This window comes from Herpailurus yagouaroundi, unplaced genomic scaffold, assembly GCF_014898765.1.
Source record: "Herpailurus yagouaroundi ecotype Mexico unplaced genomic scaffold, PumYag 163, whole genome shotgun sequence".
In the NCBI taxonomy this organism is placed as follows: domain Eukaryota; kingdom Metazoa; phylum Chordata; class Mammalia; order Carnivora; family Felidae; genus Herpailurus; species Herpailurus yagouaroundi.
In genome coordinates this window covers 60930260-60946183 of record NW_024412404.1, presented here as the reverse complement: position 1 = coordinate 60946183, position 15924 = coordinate 60930260, and the positions used below count along the sequence as shown (strand labels likewise).

The following is a 15924-nucleotide window of genomic DNA, read 5'->3' as shown; positions in this document are numbered from 1 at the left end:
AATAATGTCATCTACATATCTGGGGACAATGAATTGTAATTTTTATTAAGGTAAGTGAACAGGGTCTCAAAAACCCTGCACCAACACAAGCATCAGACATCGTATTCTGAAAAATCCTACATGAAAATTCAGTGCTTCTAAATTTTACTGGCCAGGATTACCAGTAACAATGAAATTCTCACTACCTCTTAACTCCATAAATCCAATCATTATGTGACACTCCAATTATGGAAAATGAAGTATCAAATATTTTCAGAATATAACAATTTCTCAAGTAACAGTTTAAATGGATCCCAAAATAAATTCAAAAACAGCTGATTCTAATCTGCTAGTCCTCTGCCCTGTTCCAAAACCTGGGACGGTTTCTTCGAAAACAAGTTGATCTGTGACATGAAAACTGCGAACACCCCGCATTCCTGTAAGGGGAACCTTCCAGCGGGGGGCGGGCACGCATCCTCCTCCCACTGGCGTCCTTCAGCCCCGGACCCTGTCGCCTACCCCTTGGTCTCCTAGCCTCTTCAACCCTATCCCCTTAGGCTAGTAATTCTTACCTTCGAGCGCGTGAACTTGTTGGGAAGGATCTGTGAACCTAAATGTTCATTAAATTTTAATCCTTCATTTTCACTAACCGCTGGCCTAGATTTAAAATGCATTCCCTTGTATGTCACAAAGCTAATATTCTGAAAAACTACTATTTCAATATAACTGGTTTCCTTTGTGATCTTTTTTATTTTATGCATTTAAAACCAGTACTTTGAAAGGGAGCCCACAGATTCCACCACACTATCAACAGAGTCTATGGCCTAATATCCAATTAAAACCCCTGCCTCACATACATATCCCCAAAATATAATGTTCTCCTGTTCTCATCCCCCAAAGTATCTGGCTCTGTCTTCTCTCTGCAGACACCTCCCTAAGTCCAATCTCCCTACTGGCCCTTTCAGTGACGTCCTCCGGAGTGTCTATTCCACTGAGACTAAATTCCACAACCAATTTGGTTATTTCCCTGGAAATCCACCCCCCTTCCACCTCTCCCACAGTGCACCAGGGTTGGTCTCTGTGTCCCAAATATGGCAAAAAGGATGGTATGTCACTTCCTAAATTAGGTTGTATCTAAACGACACTGAAGCTTCCATTTGGATCACAGGCGCGCGCTTGGTCTCTCAGATCACTTGTTCTGGGTGAACCCTGTCCTATGGAGAGGCCCGTGTGACAGGTTAGAAGCCTCCTACCGACACCCATGTGAGTGTGCCTGGAACCAGATCCTCCAGCCCCATCAAGCCTTTTGACAACGGCAGCTCTGAACATTTGACTGTAACCTCATGAGAACCTGAGCCAAAATCATTCGGCCAGGCTGCTCCTGGACTCTTCACCCTCCGGAACTGTGGGAGAAAACAGCGGTTTGTGGACTAAAGCTTAGCAAAGTTGAGGTGCTCTGTTAGGCAGTAAATAACAAATACCCTGGGGCTCTAGTGCCTTCCCACTGTTAGTCCCCAGAGTGCTCTTAGGAGGCCAGGGCTTACAACAGCCCTGCAACGTTCTCAGCCCTCTACCAGCCTGAGGGCTCGGAGCCCAGGAACCCCCTACGGACTTGAGCCTTGGTTCACAGCTGCCCTCTCCATCCAGTCTCCTGCCACCACCAGCGACTACTGCTCCAAACACTGACTCTGCCAATATACAACGCAAATGTAGCCAGACCTCAGATACCACAGAAAGTACCTCTAACTGTCCCATCCCCTGTTCCAGAACACTGGTCCTTCTAGTCACATTGCTGCTTTTCAAACTGTCCCTTCCCCTAACCTATCCGCAGTAGGCCTGCCCCTGTTTACACCGTGGCTATCTCTCAAGCCCTTCCCCCTCCTCTATCAGGTGCCTCTGGTGTCACCTGACCCTCGCCACACTAAACAATGGCTAGCCATCTCAACCATGTTTCCAGGTAACCTTCATATCCCTTGATCCCCCCCCCCCCAGTGCTTTGTACACAATGGTTCCCAAATACATACAGACAAATCTGAGTACGTAAATATGTATAAGCGTACCAGAGAAGACCTATACTGGCAAAAATCACAACCTACAACTGATCTCTCTACACTTTTTCTCCATTTCCTTTATAATTAAAAGAATTACCTGCACAATGTGGTCGCATCCTGAATCGTTCATTTGCAATCATTTGTGACATCTGTATCGTTATCTAAGGCCAAAAGCTCAGAAGCAACTTGATCCCTCCCTCTCCATTACTCCTCACATCCGGTCTGTCCCCTTGATCCTGACTCCATCAGCACCAGCTCTCTCAAATGGACCCACTTCTTTGCACCCCCGTAAGGGCAGAGCCCTCGAAAGCATCACACGGTGCCCTTCTAACGAGGCTTCCACTCTCCAATCCACAGCAGCCAAAACACCGATCTGGTCACTCCCAAGACCATGCTGAGCAGCTCTGCAGATTCCTGAGCTCACCACAAACACCACCACCAGGGCCTCCAAATAAACGGTTTCCTCAACTCCCTTCTCTCCTCCACCCACTTACGAGGCTAAGTACTTCTCCTCCTTCAGACCCCCACTACAATGTTACCTGCTCTCCATGAGAAGGTGAGATACCCCGAAAGACTTTCTCAGGTACTCCCACAGCACTTGGCATGCGTATCTATGCCAACACACTCTATACAGAATGACTGTATAGTTTATTTTTCTCTACTTTTCTGGAGACTCGGTAAAGGAAGAGCCAGTGTCTTCCCAATTACATCCCTGTTTAACACAGTGCCTAGCACACAGAAGGTACTTGATAAATATCAGGTGAATGAAATGAATGAAAGACACATCCTACCATTTTTTTAATCCAAGAGAGGATTCAGATATCGTGGCAAAATGTCCCGTTTTTAAAACACACACCCTTGGGGCGCCTGGGTGGCTCGGCAGGTTGGGCGGCCGACTCTGGCTCAGGTCACGATCTCACAGTCCGTTAGTCTGTGAGTTCAAGCCCCACGTCAGGCTCTGTGCTGACAGCTCAGAGCCTGGAGCCTGCCCTGAGTTCTGCGTCTCCCTCTCTCTCTCTGCACCTCCTCCACTCGCACCCTGTCTCTCTCAAAAATAAACATTACAGCATTTTTAAAAAATAAAAATAAAAATAAATAAAACATACACCCTTAAGAATTATATGCTGCTGAAGTCTCAAGTTTAGTGTGAACTTATAAAGGGAGTAGAAAAATCTAAAACATTTAAGAACAGTTTAGAAAACCATTACATCAAAAATGAAAACTAATGGACACGGTTCCTTCATGTAAAACAATGTTTAACCAAAATGGCCATACTCACCTCTGTAAGCAATATTGCTAGCATGTCCTGCCTCTGAAAACGTATAGCCAGATGTACAAGGGTATAGCCAACATCAAAAGCAGAAGGGCGGTTCAGCAAGCGCACTTCGTCCGCAGTGAGCTGACGCGCAATGTCCCCTCCTGATGACTTATATGCTTCTATAGCAGCTAGATCACCTTCTACTACCCCTAGAACAAACATCAAGACAGAAAAGAGTTTAATCCTATTTTCCTTCAAAAGGCGTATCCTGTTACATTCACTCTAAACCCTTCTAAGTATTTCTCTAGGATTCCTGGACCCTGGGGCAACATTTAAATGTCCTAAAAGAATAGTAAAGAAACTTAGTGAATTCCCGTCTAGTTTCTTTCCAGAACCAGAACTACCTCCTTAGGGACTTACCGTCACATCAGCGCTGGCTCCAGGCTCTGGTGAGGTCTCGAGGAATCATTAGAATGTATTAACTGGATCAAAGACCAGTGTCTTAGTATGAGAAACTAGACTTTACAGAAGACACAACAGGTTGTGCTCCTGCCTCTGCAGAAGCCAAGGAGACAGGGATGTGCTTCCTGTTGGCTCTGGGCTCTCCCGCCCTTCACACTGCAATTCTCTAACCTGAAACAGATGCGGCGCCTTCCGTACTGCTGTTAGCTTCGAAACAACTCAGAGCAATTAAAACCATTTTCTTTTTTTTTTTAATATGAAATTTATTGTCAAATTGGTTTCCGTACAACACCCAGGACTCATCCCAAAGTGAGCGACATTTTGATTTCAGAACCTCTCATAGCCAAGTCTTCCTTACAGTCATTAAGTATCGATACAGTAAAACTTGAAACAGTTGAGTTAGGACAAAAATATGCTAAAAGGAAACATTACCAATCAGTTGGGGGACAGAGATGAAACAACTATCACTTTGTCCAAATCCATAAAGAACTTTCTGTTCCCATGAAACCACGTTACTAATCTTAACACAAATTAATGTTAAGATAGTAATCCTAGGGGCGCCTGGGTGGCGCAGTCGGTTAAGCGTCCGACTTCAGCCAGGTCACGATCTCGCGGTCCGGGAGTTCGAGCCCCGCGTCAGGCTCTGGGCTGATGGCTCAGAGCCTGGAGCCTGCTTCCGATTCTGTGTCTCCCTCTCTCTCTGCCCCTCCTCCGTTCATGCTCTGTCTCTCTCTGTCCCAAAAATAAATAAACGTTGAAAAAAAAATTAAAAAAAAAAAAAAAGATAGTAATCCTATTTAGTAAGCAGTACAGTACACATCTATGAATAATAAATAGCCTTGGCAAAAAAATAAAGGTGTAGGTAAGCTTCAATTTACCACAGTGTTACACACACACACACACACACACCCCAAGACTGTAGGAACAAGTAATTTTAAGTGTTTCCTAAGTTGCATCATGAAAAATTTGTTGGGTAAAATGCTAAAACCAGCTAAAAATACTCATAGCATATTCTTTAAAAGCATTTTTTTATTGTCATCTTGATTTGGAGAAATAGGAACTATTCCTTGGAGAAAAACAGACTGGTACAATGCAACAATTTCTCCCAGTTATTAAAAAGAGCAAATCTTGGGGCGCCTGGGTGGCTCAGTTGGTTAAGCGGCCAACTCTTGGTTTCAGCTCAGGTTATGATCCCACGGTCAGTGAGTTCAAGCCCTGCATCAGGCTCTGTGCTGTCTCCCCTCCCTCCCTCCCTCCCTCCCTCCCCAAAAAATAAACATTTAAAAAAATAACTAATTTTAAAAAAATAAATAAAAATTAAATATAAATAAAAATATCAAAGCTTCAAAATGATAATTCCCACGTTCCCTGAATGCCCATGACACACAAACCACTATGCTAGGCAGTATGAGAAGCACAGACAGTAAAAAAGGATTCCTATATTCAAAACAGCCCTTTATCATCACATCTGTGGGCCACAAAAGGCCAGCTTCAAAAGTTTTCAGACTCGGGGCGCCTGGGTGGCGCAGTCGGTTAAGCGTCCGACTTCAGCCAGGTCACGATCTCGCAGTCCGTGAGTTCGAGCCCCGCGTCGGGCTCTGGGCTGATGGCTCAGAGCCTGGAGCCTGTTTCCGATTCTGTGTCTCCCTCTCTCTCTGCCCCTCCCCCGTTCATGCTCTGTTTCTCTCTGTCCCACAAATAAATAAACGTTGAAAAAAAAAATTTAAAAAAAAAAAAGTTTTCAGACTCTGCCGTCAAAGACCCTTTCTGCAAATCTAGACCCACTCTCCAGAAAAAGGACACCACGCTGCCAACACACACATTTTTCAGGTGAAGAATCCAAGGTATCAAATGAGAACATCTCCTTACAGGAACTTTTATTTTCACAGCAATGTAGGTCAATCCCTTCTTCAACAGAAACACCTAAGTGCAGCTGTAACCCCCCACCTCCACTACAGAAGGGGCTTTAAAACACCCTTAGGAGGCACAGCGCCCTACAGAAGTCATCAGGGTTACAACGTGATACGGCTGGCATGAATCTTCTCCAAAGGGCGAGCCTTAAGAACAGACACAGAAATCCTACTTGAAATAAAAAACAAATCTACGGTTATCAAGTACACAAAAAACTAAAATTTCTGCTTAACTTGTGTTAGTGAACAGATGAGAATCATCAAAGAAAGCTTGTAACCTTTTCAATAATTTAATGTCATTCATCTTTTTAGAACCAAATATGCCCCAGGCCATTTCCTTTTGTGTATGTATTACCTCCTTGTGAAGGCGACTACTTTTCACTCGAGTCCTAGTTTCCAGGTGCCTGCAGAATCACTGCACCTTTTACAGGTTTTAAGCTTTAGCCTAAGAAAATAGAAGTTTATAAAGTTTCTTTCTAGGACATAAGAAACATTCTAAGCTCTGCCAAAAGCAACCCAAGGACCACAAAGACAGAACAACAGACGTGAAAAGATAAAGAGGAAGCCCTGCCTGGAGCACGTGCACACGCCCGGTTAGGCACGCGTGCACACATGCACAGCTGTGTTCCCCGCCGACGAAGGTGGCTGCCAACCAACTCGGTCCTTCTGGCTGCAGGACGGCAAGGTCTTCCAAATCACTGTCTTCACTGTTCTAGCTAACTCACCGTGCAGCTGACATCTAGAGGAACGTCCTCTTAGAAATTCTTGCTTAAGAATTCACTTCCTTGCTAATGTTTCTGAGGGATTTCTGTAATTAGAAACTAGCATAATCAAAGGGGGGGGGGGGTACAGCGCGCTCTGGGATTATGATTTACAACATCTCCCAATCAGCCTTCAGAGTGTTGTTTTTGGTTTTTTTTAATATAAACAGAATGTCAAATAGTGAAATGCACGGTATAGCAATTCTATTTCAATCGTGCGGATACATACATACACACAAGACCAAGACTTCTATCTGCCCGAATCCAAATACCAAAACAACTCCTTCTGCCAGCCCCCAACCGCCCACTGAAGTGCAGACCGGGTGCTGCCGCTCCTCAGCGCCCCCCCCCCCCCGCACCAAGTACACCCAGGAGGGCAGGAAACAGGAATGAAGAGATTAGAGACTTTGTTCTCTATTCTTCACAGCACAAAATCCTCCACATCTTCTAGAACACGAAAAACACAAATTTAAGTATAGGCACAAAGTAATGTTTTGAAGAAAAATATTTTATTATCTAATGTTTGGGAAACAAAGGATTCCATTCTTGTCATTAACCGTAATAAAGAACTCACAGTTTCAGTTACCGGTGAATTTTCAGCTACAAACGTGAGTACCGTTATTACAAATTTCATGAGACTGTCACTGAACTGTCCAAATTTTGGGACTATCTTTATGACACATTGTTCAAGGGCAGCTACCGATTGAAGTTTAGACAGTTTCTTGACAGATGGTGAAGTTTTCACTGTAAACAGGATATTTAAAAGGATCTGGCCCAGGGGCGCCTGGGTGGCGCAGTCGGTTAAGCGTCCGACTTCAGCCAGGTCACGATCTCGAGGTCCGTGAGTTCGAGCCCCGCGTCGGGCTCTGGGCTGATGGCTCGGAGCCTGGAGCCTGTTTCCGATGTTGTGTCTCCCTCTCTCTCTGCCCCTCCCCCGTTCATGCTCTGTTTCTCTCTGTCCCAAAAATAAATAAAAAACGTTGAAAAAAAAATTAAAAAAAAAAATAAAAGGATCTGGCCCATACTCAGATCATGTAAAGTTTTAGCTACCAAATGTTTTCTACTTAGGGGGGAAAAAGTATCCGATTATACGCAAAACAACTTACAAAAAGTCTTTTGAGTGCTTCACATAACATTTTTACCACCTCTAAAATCAGGGGATAAAGAAAAGGAGGAAGAGGGGAGAAGAGCTGGTAGGCAGGAAAAGACAGCAAAATAAACCAAGTGGTAAAATCTCACTTGGTGTAACAATGACCAGGAAAAAGTTCCAGCAGAAGACAGGTGATGTGCACATGCCTTCCTAGTCACTGACCTCCCATGCAGCCTCCAAGAGCAGCTGAAACATCTTTCTCCTCGTGTTTTCTTTTTTAAACTTAACAAATGTATCATTACATGTTCTGTCCCTTCTTCCTCCATGCTATGAAGGCAAACTGAACGGACAGCTGAAGGCTTCTGAGAAGATGAACTTTATAAAACTAACCTATGGTTACCAACACACATTCAAAACTGAGTGAAATACACAGCCAACTATATGCAGTGGTGCAGAATTACAGGTAATGGAAAGGGTTAATATCCTTTTAAAAACATGAATGCCTAGAGGTAAATGAAAGTTACTACATGTGACAAATATGAAGTTTAAAAATAAAAGTTCATATTGTTCTACAAGCTGGGCCAGGTGTGGGATTTAACATACTTTGAAGCCACGGGTCGTAACTCAACTGGGGACTTCACAGCTACTATGGAACTCCGTTGGTTAGAATATGGAGCTGGCTCATAGATGTTTAGAAAACAGACTTATTTTTTTCCCCCATATATGGCACAGTTTTCAAAGTTTTGCCTTATTTTCTTTTATGACATAAAATCATAATGGTAACTAACTTTGAAAAGAATGCCAAATGGTAAAAAAAAAGCCAGGACTTACCTGAGCCCACATGGGCCAGCTCAACACTACCCTGGAGTTCTATGGTAGCTGTGACATCACAGCAGGGTTTATGCTGTGGGGTCAGGGTGGACTTGGAGTCAGCTGGCACAATTTCAGGAGCCCTTAAAGAGAAAAGTTAGTTTTAAGTGGTAATGCTCACAATGTCCTTTACCATGGTCAGTAGAAAGGTGCAGACGCGGCTGGCTACAATGTCTGGGTAGCTTTCCTCCACCCAGAGTTTAGCTCACTAGGTGGTTTTGCATAATAAAAAGAAATCTCTACCACAATAATACTTCTTCTGTATATTCCTAACCATTTGGCTATAGTTCAATCATGAACTTGGCTTAGATATTCATATTTGCAGTAATCTCTTTCGGTACTCAAAACACAAGCTATTTTTTGAATAAAATGACCTCAGTACTTTTTAAGTGTATCTTCGAGTGGGCACAAGCTCAGGGTCAATCCCAGAAATAGTGTAAGCAGCCCAGACCACCACCTAAAGGCATTATTCACATAATAACCAATGGCAGCAAGTGAAAATTTACCACTTCTATCCCTAGAATAGTGCTACAGAACAATAACCTTTTCCAAAAAATGAAAATCGCAAATTGGAAATAAATCCTTTAATCTATACTATATCAAGATGAACGCCTATTCAATTCATTCAATAAACTCATTGTTATGAAAACATCTTCTTTAGAATAAAAGATTCAGTCATAGAGAAGTCAAAATAATCTCTAATTAAGGCCTTTAAATGTTCCATTATTAATCATGACAAACTGCACCAAATATAATTTATACTTTGGAGCTTTTATGTCTTTACATCTCTGATCAGATTGTTAACAACCCAACTGCTGTGGAAATATACAAATCCCCAAAGTCATGAAAAACTATGTGGATCAACAGATCCCTTCGGACGAAAGAAGATCTCGCCATGCAGAAAGCATTACTGCTGAAAGCCCAATGGAAGGATCTAAATGAACAGGCACCAAGTTCTTTGGGAAGGGAGGGGATCAGAGATGAGGGCCAGTGTCAACAAATTACAGAAGATGGATGGGAGTTGAAATTAAAAAGGTCACCAAAAATATTGCCCAAAAGAGTCAACTGAGGGGATATTAAGGTTCTTCAAAACCTAGGGTTCTAGGGGCACCTGGGTGGCTCAGGTAGTTGAGCATCTTGATTTCAGCTCAGGTCCCGATCCTAGGGTCAGAGGATCATGGGAGCCACGAGTCAGGCTCCAGAATGGATGTGAAGCCTACTTAATTTTTTCTCTTTCTCTCCTCCCTCTGCCCCTCTCCCCAGCTCACACTGTCTCACTCTCTCCAATACACACAACACACGCACACACACACACACACACACACGCACAACAACAACAAAAAACCTAGGGTTCCAATTATATAAAACAGTATGTCAAAACCACAACCACCACTAAAATCAAGTCCCCAAAGTTTTCTGGCTACAAGTAAAAATCTCACCTGCAACAAGCAAGGCCAAGTTATCCTGGCTGAATGTAAAACCAATTCTGGAGTTTTAGAATTACACTATTTTAGGTAGGCCTGGAGTGATTATTGAATAATCTAACCCACTCTGTTTTTCAAGTTGTAAGAGTTTCTAAAAGGAAAAACTCACGCCACGTAGCATTATTACACTGTTCATAATACAGCCATGTAACTCTTCTTCTAGCCAAAAACACTGATAGGATTAAGACAGTCATCAAATTGAAAGAGGTGCTAAAATGTAACTGAGTCCATCCTGATAAGGTCCCGAGGTGGAAGTATAAAACAAGACCGTCCCTATAATTTGCCACTTCGAGAGAAAGTTCCACAGCTTCAGTTAACGTTCGTGGCCACACAAGTATCCACATAAGCAGAGTGGTCGATTTGCCTCATGAATTTCAGGCCCAAATATCCAACAACCCAGTAGACAGCCTCACTACATCATGTCTAAAACTCAACTTGACGTCTCCTACGTTTAGGAAAAAAATGATCCGACCCAAGTGCCCAAACCAAAAAAACCCAGGACATCTTTCTTAACTCGAGTCTCCTCTCCCCTAAGCCCCCCGAACAATTTGCCAAGTTTTATCAACCCTGCCTTTTAAAAAGTCTCTCAAATACATCCCCACCCCATCTCCACTGCCTCTATCCTAGGTGAAGACTGCATTCGCCCTCACCTAGATTGCAGTAATGTTCTCGTAAGCCATCGGCTTGCCTCTAGAGCTGCCCCTTTCCAATCCAGTCTCCACGCTATGATCCCAGTGATCTTCCTAAACCACAAATCTGATTAAGGCAGTCTCCCTCCAGATGTTTACCAGCGTCCTATGTTAAGAACTAAACTCCTTGACCAGGTCAACAGGCCCGGAAAGGTTTGGCATCACCCTGCACAGTTACCTGCAGCTCCCAGACTACAGATCAATCCCGCTAACTTCACCAGTTTGATGGACAGGCCATGCTCTCTTGACTCTGAGGTCTTAACACATACCATTCCCTCAGATCAAAGCTCTCTTCCCTCTTCTGTGTAAGGTTCTGGCTTAGATGTCACTTCCTCCTATAAGCCCTCTCCACATCTTCAAATGAGATTCAAGTATATACTCCTCTAGCACCCCTGCCCTTCCTCTACTGAACTTCTCGCACTATACTGGCTTGTTGAATTTTATCTTCCTTTACCAGAGCACAAGCTCGCTGAGAGCCATGGCTTCTTCCACAGTGCTTGGGAACACACTCCACGAGTATCTAAATGTGTAAATAAATGGACCAACAAAGAAAAAATAAAAACTAAGTCAATTCTGGAAAGCAACTGGAAGGTGGAACAGGATGAATATCTGCCTTGTCAGACTTTTAAATACATAATAAAGCCATAATTATTTAAGCAAAAGTGTGATACTGATGTAAAAAACATCAAAATAAAGAGCCTCAAGATAAATGATGTAGAATCATTTTATGTATAACAGAACCACCCAAATCCATGGGAAAATAATTTAATAAATCACTAATGAAATTTAGAAAAATATTTTAAACCTTAATCTAAAAGACCGTGTAAGACAACAAAGATAAAGTGTTATTAGTATAAGTCTCCCCCTCATCCCCCCCCATACACACGAAGGAGGAGGAGGAAGGGGGGAAGGGGGGGAGGAGGGGGGGAGCAGGAGGGGGGGAGGGGGAGGAGGGGGGGGAGAAAGAAAATTTGCAACAAATATGACTGGTACATATTTTTGGTGTATTATTTTTATTTAGACTTCATGTTAACTTGCTAAAATCACAAAGGAAAATGGATAGAAGACACAAATCAGAACAATTCAAAGAGAAAACTACAAATGACTAAACAAGGCAGCAGGCCTCCCTGACTAAGCCCCAGCAGAGATATGGCCACGCAGTCACCCTCACGATGGGCCATAATTCAGACAGTTTGTCCAGGCAGCTATTCCCCAATATGCACAAAGTACCTTAAATATGTTCATATAATTTGATCATATAATCCCATTTCAGGGAACGTAAGAAAATAGTTAGAAATGCTGACAATTCTGCTCACCAAAACACTGTCCGAATAAAAAATTTTCAAATAACCCCAAAGGCTAATAATCAGGGGTAGGTTAACTGAGAGTACAGCAACTTGATGTCATACTACACATTCATTTTGTAAGAGATGAAAACATGTTAACTACCTCAAAATGTAAAGTTCAGCATATATATATATAATTATATATATATACACACATATAATTTCAATTACACAAAAATAAATGTAAAAAAACTGAAAATAACAAAAACATGGCAGATTTCCTCTAGACATTGCAGCTATAAACTTATTTTCTTTACCGCTTTCTTATCTCTGAAATAGTCTACAATGAGCATGCTCTGCTTTTATTTAAAAATGAACTAAACTCTCATGCTGTTACAAGAAGTCAGTACATAACGTCTAAATCTGATGAAACAAGAATACTGGCGTGTCCGTTGACAGATGAACAAAATGTGGTATATACATACAATATTATTCAGCCTTAAAAATGAAGAAACTTCTGGGATGCCTGGTAAGCATCTGACTCTAGAATTCACGATCTCACGGTGCATGGGTTCGAACCCCACACCTCAGGCTCGGTGCTGACAGCATGGAGCCTGCTTGGGATTCTCTTTGGCCCTCCCTCACTCACTCAAGCTCTCTCTTTCTCTCTCTCTAAATAAATAAATAAACTTAAAAAATAAGTGTAAGGGAATTCTGACACATGCTACAACATGAATGAACTCTGAAGACATTACACTAAATCGAACAAGCCAGTCACAAAAGGACCGACACTGTAGGATGGTACTTATGTGAGACACAGAGATCAGTCACGTGCACAGAGACAGAAAATGGAATGGAAGCTGCCAGGGGCTGGGGGAGGGGAAACGGAGATGCCGTTTACGGATACACAATTCGGTTTTGCAAAATGAAAAAAGTCCTAGAGATGGATGGTGGTGGCGATTGCACAACGATATGAATGTACTTAATGCCACTGAACTGCACACTTAAAAATGGTTAAGATGGCAAAACTTTTTTATGTATGTTTTACCGGGATTAAAATAAATTTTTTAAAAAGTGGAAAAAATGCTACAAAGACACAATGCAGACATACTAGAGGTGCTGCTTCAAACACATCACCTATGTAGTATCCCCCCTCCAAATAAAGATAAATGTTTTAATCTAGTAATTTCCAAATCGAGTGTCACTCTGTGAAGAAAAAAAAAATGCCTGAACTCTCTGAAAATGTTTATCTCATGAAAGAAGAAATAAAGAGCCAAAACCAAAACCATCTGAGGCACTGTTTCGATCAGAAGACCTAAAGAGACAACACAAACACCTCAGATGCACGGTCCTTACTGAATGTGGTCGGAGCTACAGCTAGTCCTAAGGCTGAATACGGACTCTGAGTACTAAATTTTCTAGATAACTGTGTAGTTATGCAGGGAAAAGGTCTCTGTTCTCAGGACATACGTGCTTAGCTTTTTAGGGGCAAAATGTCATGACGTCTGCAATTACCCCTCAGATGGTTCAGGAAAAAGAGAAAGACAAACAGAAAGGGAGAGAGTAAATGCAGCAAAGTATTAACAAATGGAAAACCTAGATCAAAGGCAAATCGTATTCAATGTATTATCCTTGTAACTTTTCTGCAGGAAAGTTGAAATTTCTCAGAATAAAAGGTTGATGGGGGGAAAAGTTGTCTCTACACCACAGGACTGGAGGTGAAGAAAAAAATAAATTGTTTTTCTTTATAAATTCCTTCTATACTGCTTGATTTTTTTAAACACGTGAATAGTTTATTTTAATAAATGTTTTAAATTAAAATTATTTTATGGGAAATAGTAAAGTTCAGTGGAGTCTAAACATATCTTTTTATATTTAATATTTAAACAATACATTTGGATTTTATAACTCAGTATGTTCATTTAACATAGTGCTTTTTAAAAATGACAGCCTTGGGACGCCTGGGTGGTGCAGTCGGTTAAGCATCCGACTTCAGCTCAGGTCACGATCTCGCGGTCCGTGGGTTCGAGCCTCGTGTCGGGCTCTGGGCTGATGGCTCGGAGCCTGGAGCCTGCTTCCGATTCTGTGTCTCCCTCTCTCTCTGCCCCTCCCCCGTTCATGCTCTGTCTCTCTCTGTCTCAAAAATAAATAAACGTTTAAAAAAAAATTTTTTTAACAAAAAAATAAAAATGAAACCCTTTACTAAGCCAATGATGTATATTCAAATGTCAGTATCATATACTCAAGAAATCACCCAACAGACTCCCTTTCTCAGCATAAGGGGGCACGTTATTAGTTGGCAGGCCAGTGTAATCAATCATTTCTAAAAGCCAAAAATTGCATCTCAGACCAAAGGCAACCAGAAGCATGCCGTGGGGAGGTCTATTTCTGCCATTCTCATCCATTTGCCTTAATAGACACACTCATTCCTGGAAGCTTTTCTCATCCCAGGAGTCAGAAAGCACTTTCAAAAACCAGAATGCACTGGCCAGGGGAAAGAAAGTATGTGCATGCTCCCTACAGATGAGACTCTTTTACAATGCTGAGAATTATCTCAATTCACTTAAAAATCACGACATAAAATTTTATTTTATATCCAGAGCTCAAATCACAAGAGAAAATTCTTAGAAACTTGAGGAAAAATAAGACAAAAGTTATCTGAAGATAATACTCCATTCACGACGCTAAAAATAATTCTATTACCTGTAATATCAACTACCTTGGGTAGGAAGGAGATCCACAAGCCAGCATGTGTACAGAGCGAACAAGACGCCTCAGATTTTATACCTTCACCCACCCCACCCCATCCCCAAGTAAGAGTATCACAGAGAGTTAATGAAGGACATACAAGGCATTGCAGGCACTCTAGCGGCTAACTTTCCTTTTATGGAGGCAGGGCCAAAGATCTGCAGCAGGAGTCTGCATGTTTTTGGATTCTATTAAAAGCTTTTAATAGAATATTTTAACAAACCATTTTTTATGTTCTTTAAAAAATACGAGGGTTTTAAACGTCAAAGACCCAAGGCCTTTTCTACCTGCATTAAGGAAAAAAGCAATGTATGAAGGGGAAAAGGACACTAAGTCAGAAGAGTTATCTTTCAGTAAAATATTCAGTCTGATATCAATACAAAATCAAGTTCATAATCAAACAAAGTGGTCCATTAGCATCCTGGAATAAATCCAGCACCTGAAAAATAACCATCACCTGAATCTATCAGAACAGTGAACAATTTCATTAGCTTCCTTTCTAAACCCCCAGAAGATGATCTCTAAAAATTAAATATTAGAACAAAGATCTGCTCTGGGCTACCAAAAACTCACAAGTAGCAGTGGCCATGAAGCAGCTCCATAGGGCAGAAAAAAATCTGAAGATGGAAAATAGACTGTCCAAACAGCCGTGGTGTACCAAACTGAAAACAGGCAAACACAAGCAAAGCAAGCGGAACAAATGCTACAGAAATGCCACACTGAAGATCCTACAAGTATATAAATAAAATGCCCTAACCATGGAATGCCCAGAACTATCAGCAAAGGACAGACTATCTTGAGGCACAGCAATCAGCTTCATCTAGGCATATTCACTTAGCTGACTTGGAAAAAAGGAAGGACTGAAAACATGATTATTCACAGGCATCAAACATTATTCAAAAGTTTTTGTAACAGTACTCCTTTCAAACATATAGAGCAAAAACAAACCAAAAAACAAAAAACCACTGTAAGAAACATACATTTGATCTTCATCTACTGTTCCTGGCACCTAACTGCTAAAACCTTTGTAATTTCCAAAGATCCCTAGGGGCATCTTTTGTTACAATATTAGTTTTGTTCCCAGTTCCTGAAATAGCTCCAGACAGATAAAGGGAAACCGAATGTCTTTTGTTATTCATAAAACAAGTTCCTTTCTCCACTTCTGATTTATGTTAATGAAGTGACTTTTGGAAAACTCCTAAGGATGGGGGCCGGTTGCCAGGGAAACCAACCTTGGGATTAGAGGGTTGGAACTTTCAGCCCCGTCCCACTCCCACCCCCTGGGAAGAGGAGAGGAAAGGAGGACAGGAGGGGAGAGGAGGGGGGAGGGGGAGAG

The 15924-nt window shown here is 42.0% G+C and overlaps 1 protein-coding gene across 4 annotated transcripts in view; it reads right to left on the bottom strand.

Annotated features, from left to right (window-relative positions):
* The window catches only part of ZRANB1 (zinc finger RANBP2-type containing 1), a 68574-nt gene that overhangs the window by 14294 nt on the left and 38356 nt on the right, over positions 1 to 15924 (bottom strand). For 2 of the 4 annotated variants that reach the window (XM_040486721.1, XM_040486720.1), the window contains exon 3: positions 3310 to 3497. In XM_040486721.1, the coding sequence (XP_040342655.1) occupies positions 3310 to 3497 (188 nt within the window). Of the gene's footprint in view, positions 1 to 3309; positions 3498 to 3708; positions 4229 to 8342; positions 8465 to 15924 lie in introns of those variants that run through there. The other 2 variants (XM_040486722.1, XM_040486723.1) reach the window with 2 other exon arrangements.